Below are 17,350 nucleotides of genomic sequence, written 5' to 3'. Positions count from 1 at the left end.
TTCTGCCTTTGGGAATTTCTTAGTAATATTCCTTTGATCAGTTTGAAAAGAGTATTCTGAGGAATCCTACTCCAGGTACTCTTCCTGAGACAAGAATTTTGTGTTTGCTTGCATGCCATTTTGCTTATGATTCTCTGCATCTAAAACCCGTTTTAACCTTACCCTGAGTTTTAGAAAGGAGCTACACATTTTTCATGGACATCTTTCATTGACATTTTCATCTCATGGTTACATTTTGGTTACAGGTTTTTTTTTTTTTGCTCTTGTCATGGTTCACAGACAGGAAGGCTCTAAACTTGTGAACCTTCTTCAGGAAGATCTTAATGAAGATGGGGATTTTTAGAGTATGAGCTCTGCCTATGGTGAACAGGAGGAAAGGAAAGGAAAATTATTAGTGAGTTCTTGTATCATGGTTGACATTGATAGCTGCATCACCCTTTGGAATTCCTAACTTTAGTGTATGTGAAATATTTTAGATAGGTTACTTTTATTTTCTTTCATCTTGACATAGTATGAGAGTACTGTATCTACAGCCAGAAACTGAAACATGTTAGTGCAATGAAGATGGCAATAGTGCTATTTTTCCTTTTTTTCTTTAGTAATTTTTTGCTAGATCTTGACTTAATATTATATGTGAACTTCATTTATTTCATAAACTTTGCAACTTGGAAGCATGCAAAAAACCCCCAAAAGATTCAAAATTATTTCTAATGCATTATTTTTATGTTTCTATAATTATAAATCAATTTTGTAATGTTTTAATATTATTTAAAGACAGCTGAAACGTGTTTAAAAACAGCTTATTGGCTTTTTTAATCCCGTTTTATTTCCCATTACTGGGAAGCTTATCTGAATTGTGGAGAATATAAGTGCTATTTGCAATTAACTAAAATCCCAGCATTAAATAGATACTGAAAGTATAAAAGAAAAGCACCTGTTTATTTAAATTTTGTGTTCAAAGTTTATTTATTTTATCTCAGTATACAATATTAACTTTATATATAAAGCAATTAATACAGAATAACCAGACTTTATTCCCCATTGATTGTTTTACAATTGTAGTCTTGCAACTATTTCAGATATGCAAAGTTTTGTTTCACAGTGGTTTCTTTCATGCTAATAGTCTAGTCAGAATTAGAATGATCTGGAAAGCAGTCTCTGGACTCTTCTGCCAATGAAACAGCAATGAAAACTATTCATAACTGAGAAAAGTTTATCTTAACTGTTAATAATCATGATTTACATATGAATCAAAATAAAAGACTATAAAACCAACAAGAGCAGTAATTTTTATTTATAGTTATAAACTGAAGTCACAAATCAGTACTTTCTATTATGAGTAAAGATTGCTGTTTAGATTGATATTTAACTAATTAAGAGCTAAAAAGCTTTCTGTAGTTGCTATGCCCTTACTGAAGATAGATGATTCTCAACAGTATTTAAAACAGATTTTGACTTTGTACTTTTTCCTGCAGGGAGTTTTAGTCTTTTAATCCAAAGCACTAAGTCAGTGGTGTGGAATGACACTGCTGAGTTTGTGCTTTCCTCTCCTAAGTGTGCCCTCTGGTAACAGCCTCAACAGCTTGGGTGACAAGTAACCCAGTAGAGTAGTGGGGCTGTGCAGAAGAGATACAAGAAGCTTTGAGACAAGAGTGAGGAATGGAGTACTGTTCTGAAAATTACTGAAAAGCTACTTTAAAATCATCAAAGTGTGCAAAAAATTTCTAAATACATCAGTAGTAGAGAGGGAAAGAAGCCAAGGACCTGAGTTCCTCTGTGTTTGACCTTCTCAAGGTGAGAGTTCCTGTTACTGCTGAGTTCTGTGGACCAGCAGCCAATGATCAGAGAGCTGTTGCTGTTATTATTTCAGTAATGATTGCAATTGTGCTTAGGTGTTTTGGAAACATTTTCTTCCTGTCTCTCTTTCATTCTACAGAAGATGTAGCAGAAGTAATTTTTTGTGTATTAATTAATAAAATCTCACAACTCCTGTAGAAAAAAAGCAGGTTTTATCCTGTCTGTACAACCATTCTGCACTGATTTTTGTATTCTTTTTCTTTTAACATGAATCAGTCAGTGGGCAACTTTTTGGAACTAAGGTGTTGATCACATTCTTTATTTTGTAGAATGCATTTATATTGTACCTACAAAAATTTATATTGCACTGTGCAGCAAATGAAGAGTGGCAAGCTTTTAATTTAGTTCCTATCTCCCACTTTGCTTCACTGACCACAAAAGGCTCAGCTTTCTAATTTAGAGACCCATGTGAATACTTGACAAAGTGCTTAATAAGAATTATTTTATTTTTACAACCCCATAAAATAATTTAATTTTTTACTGCATATTCCATATATGTGGAACAGAGACAGTGAAGATTAAGTCAAAACTACCTAATCATTTTGTGTCTCCCTGGAACTATACTAAGTGCCACAGAAAATTTTTTTGCAACTTTGTTGTCTAGCATCACATGGGAACTGTCACAAAGAGCATCCAGCACCCGTGCAGTAGGGCAGACTCTATCTGTTGACTTCATGGGAGATGACCCATTCCCATCTGGCAGTCCACAGGCATGGACATTGTGTACTTCATTCACTCATGCAAATAAAGGAGCTATCTTAGAGATACCAGTCTTATTCATTATCAAACCCCATGCTGCTCCTGGAGTGGGTCTTGCAGTGTCTAAGTGTTAAAATCTGTTTAGTTTGTTTAAGACTAAGAGCATGATAATTATTCCTCCCCAATGTGTTCAGAAGCTACTACTAATAAAGCAATCAGTTGATCTTAACAACAAAGATGGAATGTTATTCAGTGGTGGGAAGGTTGTATTTTCTCAATTTAAATCAAAGTGTAAATGCTGGATACTAAATCTTGGGAACAAATTGCAAAAGACTAGGACTGGCTTCCATTGGCAAAATTTTCCCTATCAAGCTTATGTGTTTTTCCTCTTGAATTTAGATATGATTAAAAATGAGAAAAACAAACAAACCACGCTAAAACCTCAAGGTATTTCAGCCTCAGTTGTTTATTGTATCAGGATGAATAATCACAATTTTCTCTCTGGGAACTGTATGAATCTCTGGGGAATTAATAGCAGGTAATTATGTACATAAATTAATATCATAATGATATTCAGGAATTTGTTAAGACTCTGCAGGAAACATAACTTCTACTAGCAGTGTTGACTCTACAACCCTAATTATATTTTAATATTTTTAGTGTATAGCTTAGGTTCAAAAGAATTTTTGGATTGTTCCCATTTTATGTCAAGTGGAACAAAACCTGTATGGTTCAGCATAGGGGTTAAAATTTCTTCTTCATTATACTGACCAGAAAATAATTTAGGAGCTTTGTTAATATCTGTTTTAGAAATTTTACAGGTTATGTTTGGTGTTTTTACCAAAAAGGGAAGAATATCTTTGCCACTGAGATATTTCACACATCTCTGGAATAGTGTATTCAATTTCAGGAAGTAGAGAAACGTGACACTGTTGGTGCCCTTGCTGTGATGTCCCCTAAAGTAAAATTTAACAGCATACATATGTCTGTGTCCCTTGTTCATGAGTCTAAAGGTCAGGGAAATAGGATTATTAAATGGAGTTGCGGGTAAAAGAAAAACAAACAAAACCCTTCAGTCTGTACACACGTGTATTGTCAGATGTCCTGCCTCAAGTATTCCAATGATACAAAGTCAACAAAGGGTTGCTGTCCAGTCCTTAAAAGAAGTCAGTTTCCCTAGCAAACTTCAGATAACGTGGTAATATTTCTGTGCATAAATAAAGAATGAACAATGGTATGTAGAATTATGAGAAAAGCTCTTAATTCTTGTGTTTGGGATTTATGAGCAAGATGGATAGGGAGTTCTTTGTTTGTTTAGGCTTCTTTACTCAAAGTAAATTAAACAAAAATAATATCCTACAACAGTGCTAGAAGACAAAAGAATGTTTCACTTACATCCAGTTACTGAGTCACGTTCTGGATGTAGTAGTTGGGAGTGTGTTGGGATTTTTGGTTTGTGTTTGTTTGTGTATAGGAGTTTCATTTGCCTCTGGTTTTAAAAGAAAAACTGAAAACATCAATACATTAAAACTCACAGAATCAATAATGAATCTCATGTTTGTAATTTTTCTTTCAGGTATCTAAAATTATGCTCAGATATCATATCTTGCTCTTCAATTTTCTGTCTAAGTTTTAAAAACATTTTCTAGGTATATTATACAGAACTGAATCCCTACGAGTTATCTGTGAATAAAAATGACAATATTCCTTAAAAATTTTTCTGAAAACTAGAGATTTCTGGTGGTTTCTGTTAAAATACCAAAAAAATCAAAGTTCCAGTAAAAGAGGTTGAGTTCTTTTTGAGTAAAAGAGTAGTTATCAGGCTATAAAATGTTGGTGTATTTTGTTATAAAGATCAATAATGTTATGTTGCTAAATCATGTTGTTTTGTTTTAAAATGTGAAAGGCTAAAAGGCAGCAAATAAGCTTTTCGCTTTTGTCTTTAGATGTAATGATAATTCCATTATGTTATTCATTAAATTATGCTGAATGCATGGTTGGAATATGCTTTCAGCATACAAAGAGAGAATTTGAACTTGAAAGTAAACTTCCTAGGAATCAGTAGAGAATATAAGGGTGTAAGGTAAACAAAAAGATGGATCTGATTAAAAAATGCTAGGAAAGGTTTGGAGGATAGGATGAAAAAGTGTACTCAATTCTAGTGAAAGCCTTCTTTACTATGAGTTTGTAAGTAGTGTTCCAGAAATTTTTAGCATTACACACATAACATTGGGGTTGTATATATAAATACACACACACACACACACACACACACACATTTATATAAAAGAGAGAAATATGGCTGAGGGAAGTATATGGATAGCCACTGAAACTGGGATTTACTGCTAGCACTGATAATAGAATCAAGTTCCTACGAGCTCACCATCATCAGCATTATAATATTTAGTTGATCCCATTTGTTGTTAACCCTGAGCTCTTAGGCGTTCTGGTCATTTTAAAACCACAAACCTCAAAGATGAAATTCAGCACCTGATGAATCATTTGAGGACTTCATCATTTGGTATAAGGGAAATACCTACTATAGCTTTTAATTACTTTCAGATACTTTTTTTTTCTATTCAGATGCATTTCTCTGTGAGGTGCTTATGCAGAATGCTGTAGATATGCTATTTTGCTTTGAACATGTTTGTTTTTAGGCAAAGAGTAGAGTATGCAAATTGTAGTGTTACTAATTGTGCTGTTCAATGGACAGAATGCAGAAATGTTTCTTTAAGGAAAAGAGTACTGCTTCCTATGACTTATTTTTACTCCCCACAGTACAGATGACAGTACAGCAACCTGTCAAAACTGAGGTAAAATGGAAATAACCTAGATCTGTTACTTTCTGATGCATTTTTTTTTTCATTTGCCAGTATTCTTTCTTTCTGCAACCTGTTTTCCTAACCATGTTCCTTTTATATCTTTTTTTTCCCCTTCTTCTTAAAGTTATCTCTTACATTCTCCTTTACCCAATCCTCTTATTGTTGCTGTTTGAGTTTGCATGACACATTTGGGCTGGGTTTTCATTGGTATTAAGCAAATCTTCACCAGCAAAGAGGAATTGATGAAGTTCAGGTTTTGTCTTTTTTTCCTTAAATGTCCAAGTAGTAAAGTAGGAACAAATTTTTAAACATCTTGTCTTCTCTGAAATCTGCTGTGGATTTCAGTCAGCTTGTGCAGAACCAGATGATGATGTGAATTTTTCTAGGGCCCCTGGATTTGATCTGCCCTGCAGTGCCAAACATCATTCCACTGCACTGCTGGTGGAGAGCTTCCAGCACCCAGCCAGCCCTGCTCTGCTCATTGATGGTCCAGATTCCTAAAAACTCAAGTGTAAAACAGTTTCCAGATTTTCTTTTTTTGTGCTGTCAGAGGGCTGGCAGCCATAACCAAAGCTGTCAACATCTCACTTTTGTAATCCTTCTAGTTTTTGAAAAAAATATTTGGTTTGGAATTTGGGGTTTTTTCTATAAAATAGAAATTTCAAGGTTTAGTCAGCTTGGCTCACCTTAGAGTCCCAAAAAGACCCCAGTTATATTTCCTGATGACATATTCTGCCTGCCTGTGGATGTTTCCATGTTTTATAATGGTACTTCTATTTCTTATTTCTGCTCTTTATAGAGCTATAGTCCCAGGGAACACAGACTCTGTACTGTTTTCATTATTGCAGTGTCAAAATAAAGCTAGAAGCATAGATTTTTTTTCCCCAGAAATTCAGAGACATAAATTATTTCTTACTTTGATAAAAAGGCAAAAAATAACTATCAAGGTATAACAGTGAGTAGAAAATCAAAGTGGTGAAAAAAATTACTAGTAATTAAAGAAATGTATGAAAAAAATTTAGTAGTTCCTCATTTAAGAAAAGAAATGTCATCCTCCTGTTCCATGCATTGCCCTATTTTTATATCATCCTAGAAAGAGCCTACACTGAAGCAATTTTAGTACTCATCTCTGAATAGATCATTAATTTGGATGGAGAATTCTTCACCTGAATTAAGTGAAGTGAAGAATTCATTTTCCCCTTAACTAAGTTAGATTCTCTTGTATATATGTGATGATGGTTTTCAGTGAAATACATGGATTTTTTTTCTGCTTCACAGAGCCGAGAGATTTCAAATATATTTTTGTTTATCTGGTTGAGGATCTAACCACCATCCTTCCATCATTTTACTCCTTGGTTAAAGCATGAAAGTGTCCACTTTTGCTCACTTTTCAGGCATTTCTGTGCCTCCTTATTTCAGAGATAAATTCTTTAATGCTGAGAATTTCTTTTTAACCCTTTATTGTAAAAAGCAATTTCTCAAAAGGAGATTTTGTAATGTTCTTTCTTTGTCTATAGAATTGAGTACTATAAAATGGTTGCAAACTGTCCTATTAAAGAAAGCTGAAAACATCTTGGCCAGATCTACTTACACACTACTTTTAAGCTGTGTGCTATTTCATAACAATACTTATGTGAATTTATAATTTAGCTCTACCATTTTTAATTATTGATTAGAATGTAGTTGTTCTTTGAGTACAGGAGAAAAAATTGAGTCTGAATCTTAACTTTACATAGCTTTGCTTCCAAGTTTGCCAAACTCTTACCTTCACTTTTCGCCAGGTTCTTCAGTTGTGCAAAGATAATTATGCTGAATGTCTCTCCAGTGTCCCTATGTACAGTGGGGTGGCTGAAGCATACTGGTAAAGCCAAAGTGAAATTTAAAAACCATATAATTTTTGCTCTAAACTTTGTTGAATTATTTATTATTTATTTAATTTGTTAACTTTAAACTGTATTAGTTGGCCTGTTAAAATATGTTATCTGTCCTATAAACCTGCCCTGTTAAAGTTTGAAAATTATTTGGAGCTAAACAGAGTTTCTTCTTAAGAAGTGACAAAAGTCTTGGTGAATATGTTTGAAAGCTCCATTTAATATACATTCAAAAACACTGTTTAGAAAGGATTTGGGGACTTATTTTCTTATCTTTTTTTGTTCTTATTCTGTTGCTGTCCTGTGGAACACTACCTTTGAGAAAAGCGGTTAATAACTATCCCAGTCTTTTTGTTGCAATGTGAGCTGAAATATGAAGCAGCTTACAGAAGTTAGTATCCAATACAAGAAGAGAAATGGTTTATAGAAGAAAGAATTTTGGAGTTGGGCTCATGAGACAGTATTTTACAGATAAGTGAGCCATTTTGATATTTTTCCCAGTTTGGGTTAAAGAAAAAGCATGATATCTGGCAATAATATTTAAGTGACTTATTGAGATTAATAATCTGAAAAACTTGTCTAATTTATACAGGTATTTACACTATTTTTTGAAAAAAATAGTTTTGCAAGGAGGTTTCTTATTGTAAAACTCTCAATTTTATTTTTCTTTTTAGCCAGAGATTCATTCCCTGTTAAAAAAGAAAAAAAAAAATCTCCTATTAGAGTTGTGGGTCTAAATTATACTTTTAAATCATATTGGCCAGAAAAGGAGATTTTACAGCAATTGTGCATAATTTTCAAGGTCCTGTAAATTGATTTTTCAGTCTTGTAATAATGGATTTTGGCCTGGTATTTGCATTATCCACAAAGCGTGTATTACTGTTTCCCATTTATTTAAATGAAGGCTGTGTTTAAAAGATACTCTTCTGCTGGAGACTAAATGGAATGTGTTTTATTAATCTGGGACTGCCTTATTCTCTGTTGATCATGTTTATGCATTCAGCAGAGGTTACTGATTCATATAGCAATAGGAACACTTGAAATGTCATGTACCTGCTGGGATCAGCTCTCTTTCTGACAAAAGACTGGTAAATCACAAGTCAGAGTAAAAATTTTGGAGAGCTATAGAAAATACTTTTGATTTTGTGAATCTTCTTTAACTTAATTAAATTGTGTAGAAAATATCATGTCTTCCTATATTCAGCTTCCTTTGACCATAACACTTCTAGGAAATGAAAAAAAAAATTACAAATAAGCCTTGACCAAAACAACCAGCAAACCTACATTTAGTAGGGTTTTGATAAGATTATACCAAGCATCATAAAATAAAAACGTTTCCAAATGGAATTTATTCTTGAACTATGGAACATTATCTTGCATGCTCAGTAAAACATACATATTTAATGGAATAAAAACTTTTATTCCCTCCATGAAGTTCTGTGATTCCTAGAACAAGATTAAGAAAACAGGTAGCTGCTCAGCAGCATTTTTTTGTCATTGTTCACTGTATGCTTTCCTTTGTCTTCTCTTCAGCTCAGAAGAGAGGACTGTTCATTTCCTTATACCACCCAAATATATAAGTACTTCAAAGACACTAATTAATGTCTCTTACTAACTTATTTATGAAGTGAGGAGTGCCATCGTCATCGTTTAGCACATCAATAGCTGCAGCACAAAAAAAAATAAGGTGAATATAACTGTTAACATGTTTTAGTTTTGTGAGTCCACCAAAGAATGGATCCTGTGCATCTTCCTTACATCTATCACCACCTGGATCTACTATGCATGGAACAAAATACTTATTCTTCTAAGATATATTTTTTGAATAAGTAGTGTCTGAGCATGTATTATAGGATTTTATATGTATTTCTTCAGAAATACATATACATATACATCTTTCAATAACGAGACTTTAGAATAAAATGTGGAAGACTCATCACTGACTTCTTGGGTGACATAAGTCCTATTGGAGTGCCAACCATAAAGGCACTAGAATTGATTTTTTTTTTTCTTTTATCCCTTAGGCATTTCCTGGAAATACAAACTCTGACAGTGTGGTCCGGCATGATTTACAGCATCCAGTTATTGCTCGCTATGTGAGGATAGTTCCTTTGGACTGGAATGGAGAGGGCCAAATTGGGTTAAGAATTGAAGTCTACGGTTGCTCCTACTGTAAGTTTTTCCATGATGATCCTTTTTTTTCCCTCCCCTAAATAAAAACTCACTTTGAATTTTGGCTTAAATCTGAATGTCAAAGACTTTAGTCTAGTTGTGTTACCTAGGGCTTCATGAAATATTTGTTAGAACTTTAATTCTGGGTTGATAGCTTGTTCTTCTCTGAAAGATACAACATTGGAATTTGCAATAGTGCTTTGAAGTTGCTCCTTTCTCTCTTCATGATTTCTGTTCTAGAAGGCTTTGGCTATTGTATAAGCTTGATTGGGACATTTAAAGAAGAGATCACGTTCAAACAAATGTCATGTTGGGTCTTGAAATATAAAATGGAAACAGGGCATAATTTATTGCCTGGTGAGAGAGATAAAATTAAAGCAGTAAATTACAATTCTGTCTAAATATCTGACACGTTTTTCTGTGATATTTTGTAGATTATTTGAATGTGACTTCAGAATTTCTCCTGAAATCTGGCTGAGCAATGGTACCAGGGCTTCCATAGCTAAAAGCAGAACTGATAATGCTTTAGGAGATTATGCCCTTCCTTTAATTCAATCCAGCCAGTGCTTAAGTTGGCAAAACTGAGTTTATGATATCCTATTTCTATGTACTTTTTAGGCAGTATCCTGGATTTGTTGGTATTTTAGCTGGAAGATGTTATTTGAGATTTGTCTTTCAATAACGAGACTTTAGAATAAAATGTGGAAGACTCATCACTGACTTCCTTGGGTGACGTAAGGCCTATTGGAGTCCTTTGCCATCCTGACTACCAAAACCAGCTGTGATTCCAACTGTTTTTTTTTTTATTAGATAGTCAACAGAATCCATACTTTCCTTCAACACCAATACAACCATGAGGAATAGAGTTTTGATATTATTTTTCTTATTTCCATGCAATGAATGTTTTAAAAATGCATATTGAATCACAGAGAATTTCCCAAGAGCTGGAACTTAGTTGAGAAATCAAATCAAACTTGCTATAGTATTGATGCTTCTGTGCTGGGGGTACACATGATTATAAATATAAGAGCAGGACCTGTTGCAATAAGACAAAGCATAACGTTTTTAAACTAACAGAGGGTCAATTTAGGTTAGATGTAAGAAAGACATTTTTTACAATGAGAGTTCTAGAACTCTAAAAATTTACCCACAGAAGCAGTGGATGCTCCATCCCTGGAAACATTTAAACTCAGATTTATTGGGACTCTGAGGAACCTGAACTAGTTGAAGATGTCTCTCATTATTGCAGAGGGATTGAACTAGATGATCTATAAATGTCCCTTCCAACACAAACTGTTCCATGTTTCTATGAAATCTGTTGCCTAAGGACTTGTAGATTTCACTAAAGTTACCTACAACTCAAAGAGATTTAGCTTCTGAAGTTTTAGGTACAACTCTGATTATTCAGTACATGGCTCTTAATAAACAAGTGTTTACCATCATACTGCTAAAATGTTTTACGTGCTGTTTTAAGTACACCAAACACTACAGCATGGTTAATTTTCCACCATAATAAATACTTGCTTCTAAGTATACCTGATTGCTTGTACATCAAATGTAAATTCAGGCCTTTGATGCAAGAAACCAACATCTAGTTTACTGTCAAATATAACTCTCTTTAACTGAATAAAATGTAGCAGAATCAAACAAGAAACCCCATGATATTTACTGCAATATTTACACATAGAAATGATACATTTTGATGAAATGAATAGACAAAATGCTGTAGGTACACAACAAGATATTTTTAGAGGCTTAAAGTAAATGTGAGAAAAAGTAAAACACAGCTTGCTGACAAAATTATTTTAGTTGTTTGATGGAAATTTGCTTGCTTGCTGCACTTTTGGAGGAGAATAAAAAGCCCCTGCCAAGGACACAATGTATGGAACCATAAAAATAATGGTAAAATGTGTCTTCACAGAAGAACTAAGGTGGCCCAATATAATTTCATAATTTTACTGGTAGAGTATTACTGGTCTGTTTGTATTAGAAATTATTTCAGTAATCACTCAAGACTTTTTTAATGTAAGATTTAAAATAATATATTCTGGTTTTATGTGTAAAGGGACTTTTCTTTCAACATTTCTGCTACAGTGCAGTGTGGTTTTTACATGCAGGAATTGGGCTGCTCCCAAAATGGTATCAGTAGATAACAGCAGAGCGGCTGAGAAGAAAAATTAAAAAAATAAATGTGTAAAGAGAGAGGAAAGCAGCCCTTTGGTATGCATACTGTAACGAGGGAGTACTGTTTACAAATTCTCAGCTTGTCTTCAAATGAATTATTTGGAGCCAGGTGTAAAAGCTGCACCTTTCCATGCAGATGTGTCCTTTGGCAGAGGCCAAGTTTTTAACCTTATGATTAGAAGTGCATATATTTGCATATAAATATAAGCACTGCCATTAACCAGTGTTATTTGCAGATTAATCCTTCTTGTCACTTAAGGAACTAACCATTTAGATAATCACCAATTTTAAAAGCCTGATTAAAAAACTGGCTTCTACTCCAATCTGCCCCAACTTTTGGAACTATTACCTTAATCAAAGGCTGTCCAATACATCATAATTTTAATTTTTCTTTTAGTTAACAAATTAATGTATTTTTTTTATTTAGATCTATTCATATGCAAAATTCAGATTTTCCCACATTGCACACAAGGTTTAATTGGAAAGCCATGCACACTGACTGTTAAAACTCTTTCCTTGCACAATGCTGCAACCTGGTCATTAGCCTCAGACCTTAAAGAAAAATGCTTCCTCATATTGAACTGCTTATTCAAATATCAGATCGCTAATATTGCCATATTTCTGGTTCCTATTTTGTTTGTACATGTATATAAGATGCTCATTTAACTTTTTTGTACCAGGGGTGAGATCCATATCCTTCCTTGCCCAGCAAATCAAGTTTAAAAAGACGTATGTTTTCCAGAGAGCAATTAGACTTCACATCTGTGCCCTGAATAAGTTAATAGCATTACCAAATCTTCGTCTTGTAGTGTTGGTTTGCTTAAAGTTTAAAAATCTGTTCTGTCCTTTAAATTTCATGTCTGTATTTTGTGTAGATGACATCTGTGGGGTTGTCTTCTATCAGAAAAGTTCACAGAAGTCACCAAAAAAGAATTAGAGTCTTACTCTACAAAAAGGTTCAGAATGAAATTTGTGGGTTTTTTTTTTTTTTTCCTATAGAGGAAAACTGACTATATATTATTAAAAAAAAAAAAAGTATTAAAATTGGGTAAAGAACTTGCTTAATAGCTAAACTAATGGAGAAATTTCATGAGCAAAATAATCTTGAAAAATCACAGCCAATAGACTATTATATAACATAAAAACCACATTTTGGTCAATGAAACTTTTAGTTTTTATTTTAAAATTATGAGTTTCATAAACCATAAAGGGGGAAAGGGTCTTTACACTTGAAGTAACATCATATATATAAGAACAAGTCACAAAGAAGAAAGCAATATAACCAAAGTCAAAATACCCGCTGAAATCAGTTAAATGAAAACTGATGGCCAGATTTTTTTCATGCTCTTTTGGAGACAGAGAGCAATGGCACATGACATGGATCTTCCACCATGTTCACTTTTATGAATTTTTGAGACAGGCAGCAAAGACATGGCATCTGGAAGCCATGAAAACTACAATATAATACTTTCACTCCTGATTCATGAAGAACATAATAAGTTCCTGCAGGATCATTGCCATATGAATAGTTCCCTTAATCTCCATGCTGTGGCAGATGAATGCCTACAAAAAATGGGCAATAAGAATATTATTGCATAGGCTTTGGCTATGCTTTTCAAGGTAGCTGTAAGAGACCTTCTGGGTCATGAAATCCTATGAGAGGAAAGCACTCATGGTACCTTTATTCATAGAGGAGTTTTTATATGGCTATGCTGATTTTCTGGATCTAAACAGTACATTTGTATCTTTTTAATGCAATTGCACATTTGATGATAAAAATTTTTAAATTTCTGATGACTCACTTCTGAATTGTAGGATATACTTGAAAAAAACCAAACACCTGGAGATGGCAGAAGGCCATGCAAATATTCAATATATGCAAGGCAGGAACAATTATAAAGCTCCATAAATGGCTGCAAGCCAAGCTTTTTGCATTTACTGACCAACTCTATTTGCTAACACTTAGGAAGCAGTGCGACTGAACAAATGTCATATGACCTGTATTTGCAAATCTGTTCTTTTTCAGATATTAGCTCAACTACGTGTACTGCTAGGTCAAATGTAACTGTTTCAGTTTTCTGATTGATGACTGGTTTGGTTTCTTTTTTTTTAGAGAGGGAGGGAAAAGAAGGAAAAATAGTAACCACAGTCCTGTGGTTATTCATGAAATAATGAATATTTTTATGGTGAGCATTTACTCTACACATAGTAAAGTGAATGAAATTTTGGTCATGGAAACATGTTACAAGAACTAAAACGAAATTTGTAGGTGCTCCCAGGGGGTGAGCCAAATGATTATTTGCAAGAACTGATTAGGAAGTATTGAAGTGGTAAAACCTGTGGGCTGAACAGATCTTTTGGTTGCTGTAGTTAATCTGGTTTGCCTGCGGTGACTGAGTTAAAACTCTATTTCCTTTGACAGTTCATTCTGCTACACTTATACTTATTTATGCTAACTTATACTTAGCATTCAGTTATACTTAGCTGCTAGGAAATCTACATATTCGAAATCTGCTTAGCTTAATTTCATGCTATAGGCACCAACTAACTATCCATGTCTCACTGTGCCCCATGCTTGCCATACACACTTAAAAGAGAAACTTACATATTGTCCAGAATAATCTGTTGCATCCAAATACCAAAATGTCTGTTTAAGGTAGATGAGAAAGCTGCTTTATTTCCCTTTTGTTGAATCTTATCAATTTTCACATGTCCAGATTCAAAGGTACACCCTGGACATTGTGTTTTACCAGAATATGGCATAAAAAAGGTCCCTTAAAGTGTCATGACTCCTATTGAAATACCCTGTGGTATATTATTATAAAATAAATTATAATGTGTTAATAAGTGTAAACATACATATTTCTGCTCTTACACTTTTGGTATTTGTGTGAATATATGCCTAAGTAGTGAAGGTACTTGTGTAGTCCAGGAATCTGCATAAAATTTCCTAGCTCTTCGTATGGTATTTTATTACTTACAATAAATGTGCCACTATGTTTTCTGGTCAGGCTTTTCTGTCCACTTCTGTTCACTTTTCTGTCCAACTTCACAAAATATTAACTGTCAGAAAGGAAGAATAATTTTGAAGTGTTCATTTTGTGGAATTGTATAATATTTCTAGAAAGTTTACTAACTTGCTGTAAGTGAGAGCTCTCTGAACATACAGGGATTGTAATGTGGGGAAAAACTAAAAGAATCTTGAGTTTTGTAGCTCACAGAGGCTGCTGTGAGCTACAAAAACTTTCCTTGTATCAGTGGTTTGGAGAGTGAAGAGTTCTGCTAAGCATCCAGCTGTTTTTCCCCTTTTCTCTCAAATTTCAGTATTTTTAGCCTGGGAACATCTATACGTATTTAGGCTTATGTGTTTGATTTTTAGCCTTCATCTTCACAGCTCATCAGTGGCAAACATAGCTTGATATTCTCCTTCTGACATTAAAGGTGCATGGATGAATACTGATATCAAAACTATGGAGAGTGAGGGAAAAGAACTGTGAACTTTTCCTTTGCTATCTTTTAAAGACCTGTTTGAATTTGTGATCTGTTGTTAAGTTTGCTTCCTTGTTAGTGTATTTTTTTTCTACCTTTTTGTCAGACAAGAGATGTGTTTTTTTCTGAAGGTCATGAAAATGGACACCTTTTATCCTCCAGATAGTCTCAGGTCATGTTAGTCATTTAACAGAAGAGTTTTGTAATTTAAGACCAAAAATGACCTCTGTCTTTATAAGCATTCTCAGTACAGATTTTTCTTCTCCATGGCCTCTCCAGGAAAGAACACTTATGATTGTTCCTGTACACATTTTCATATAGTTTGGCATGAAAAATAAGTGAGAACAGGCTTCAGTCCATTTATTACCTTCAGATGTTATCATTGACAAACATAGGCCCCTTTTGGTAATAGATACCACTTAAATTTTAAAACAATAAAAAATGTTGTGTTTTTTTATTTAGTGCATTAAGAAATAAACTTCTACAATCAGAAGATTCAGGCTGAAACAAAAAAAAATATTTCCAAATACCTTATTGCTTAACATTTTTTTTCTAAATCAAATATTTCAGAAATATTTGACATAAAAGAAATTTTTAATAGAAAAAGTTTTGTTTTCTTCTTCATCTTTTTGTTAATCTGATGCAATATGAGTTTTTTTCTTCTCTCAGCTTTCTGCATCCAATAAAAAAAAAAGAAAAATCCATTATTTTCCACTTGTAATTGTAATGAGGCTACTGGCAGATATTCTCAAGCACCACAGTTTTGAGAAGTGCAACAGCTGTGTATGTTCTTTGCAGGTTCATTTGTTAGCTGGCAATGAAAATATAATCAGTGTGCTGGTTTCAGCTGTGGCAGAGTTAATTTTCTTCACAGTGGCAGGTGTGGGGCTGTGTTTTGGATTTGTGCTGAACATAAGGTTGATGATACAGAGATGTATTTGTTGTTGCTGAGCAGGGCCTGCACAGAGCCCAGATCTTTTATGTTTCTTGTACAGCCACGTTGATGAGAAAGTTGGTGCTGCCTGGGAGGCTGGGAGGAGACACAGCCAGGTCAAGTGACCCAAACTGACCAAAGGGACATTCCAAACTGTATGGCACCTTGTTGGGTATGTAAAGTAGGGAGAAGAAAGTAAAAGAGGGAGATGTTTCAGGTGATGGTGTTTGTCTTCCCAAGTAACCATCCCATGTGATGGGGCCCTGCTCTCCTGGAGATGGCTGAACACCTGCCTGCCCATGAGAAGTGGTGATTGAATTTTTTGTTTTGCTCTGCCTGTGGCTTTTGCTTTCCTTATTAAACTATATTTATCTCAACCCATGAGTTTTCTACCTTTTACTCTGCCACTATTTTCCCCATTCCTGCTGGTGAGGGAGTGAGTGAGTGGCTGTGTGGGGCTTTGTTACTGGCTGGGGTTAAACCATGACAGTCAGTCAGAGAAAAACAAGTATATTTTGTATGAATACATGACCCACCAGCTTTTTAAGTCATAATCCTACAGAATTTTAAATTACACTTGAATTGTTTTTAAATAATTCATCATTTCCTTTAGAAGAATGTAAGGCTTGTTTGTAAAGGTTATTTTAATTCTTTTTTGCTGTGAAATGAAGGAAAACTTTTCCCTAGTATATAAACAGAATTTATGGCCAAATTTGATAAAATCTTGCAGGGTTTGATGAATGCTTTTTAAAGTCAGATATGGCTGTTGTGTAAAAATAGCAGACTAACATTTTCTAATCGGTTTTCCAGCAACTGCCCACACACACACCACAGGAGAGATCCTCCTTACAGTGGACTGTAACCAGTTAATAGGAAGATGGAGATTTAAAACATATCCTTCAATAAGCATCTGAAAACATCAAAACCAGAAGCAGAACTAGAGTGTGCTTTTTCACAAAGTAAGAATGGTAGCATTTAGGTAACTACAGTCAAAAACTTCAGTCTAATCACAACAGTCTTGCCTTTAATCTTTTTTTGCCTGAATGAAGGCTCATGATGTCTATGCCCAGCATTATTTTCTTGCATTTCTGTAAGTGATGATTGATCCCTTTGTCCATGGTGACTTATTCACTACAGAAATCAGGTAGGCTTTTATTTTTCTCATGAAACAAAAAAATTCAGCAGATTTCAAACTCTAGGTCTTGATTCTATGCCATTGATTTGAAGCCTGAAGAACCTCATTGGTATTTATTTTCTTGAATGTCTGAAATAAAATATATTAAGGATGCAGTTACTTCCAGACTCAGTTCAATTTATTCTGC

The 17,350-nt window shown here is 34.1% G+C and overlaps 1 protein-coding gene across 1 annotated transcript in view; it reads left to right on the top strand.

The window, feature by feature from the left end:
- Positions 1-17,350, top strand: part of CNTNAP2 (contactin associated protein 2) — a 1,030,166-nt gene that overhangs the window by 435,358 nt on the left and 577,458 nt on the right. The window contains exon 4 of the mRNA XM_054654380.2: positions 9,274-9,421. Coding sequence (XP_054510355.2) covers positions 9,274-9,421 — 148 coding nt within the window. The remainder of the gene's footprint in view (positions 1-9,273; positions 9,422-17,350) is intronic.

The sequence above is a fragment of the Agelaius phoeniceus genome, chromosome 1 (genome assembly GCF_051311805.1).
Source record: "Agelaius phoeniceus isolate bAgePho1 chromosome 1, bAgePho1.hap1, whole genome shotgun sequence".
In the NCBI taxonomy this organism is placed as follows: Eukaryota; Metazoa; Chordata; class Aves; order Passeriformes; family Icteridae; genus Agelaius; species Agelaius phoeniceus.
Note: the sequence above shows the minus strand (reverse complement) of the source record. Positions and strands in the feature narration are given on the sequence as shown.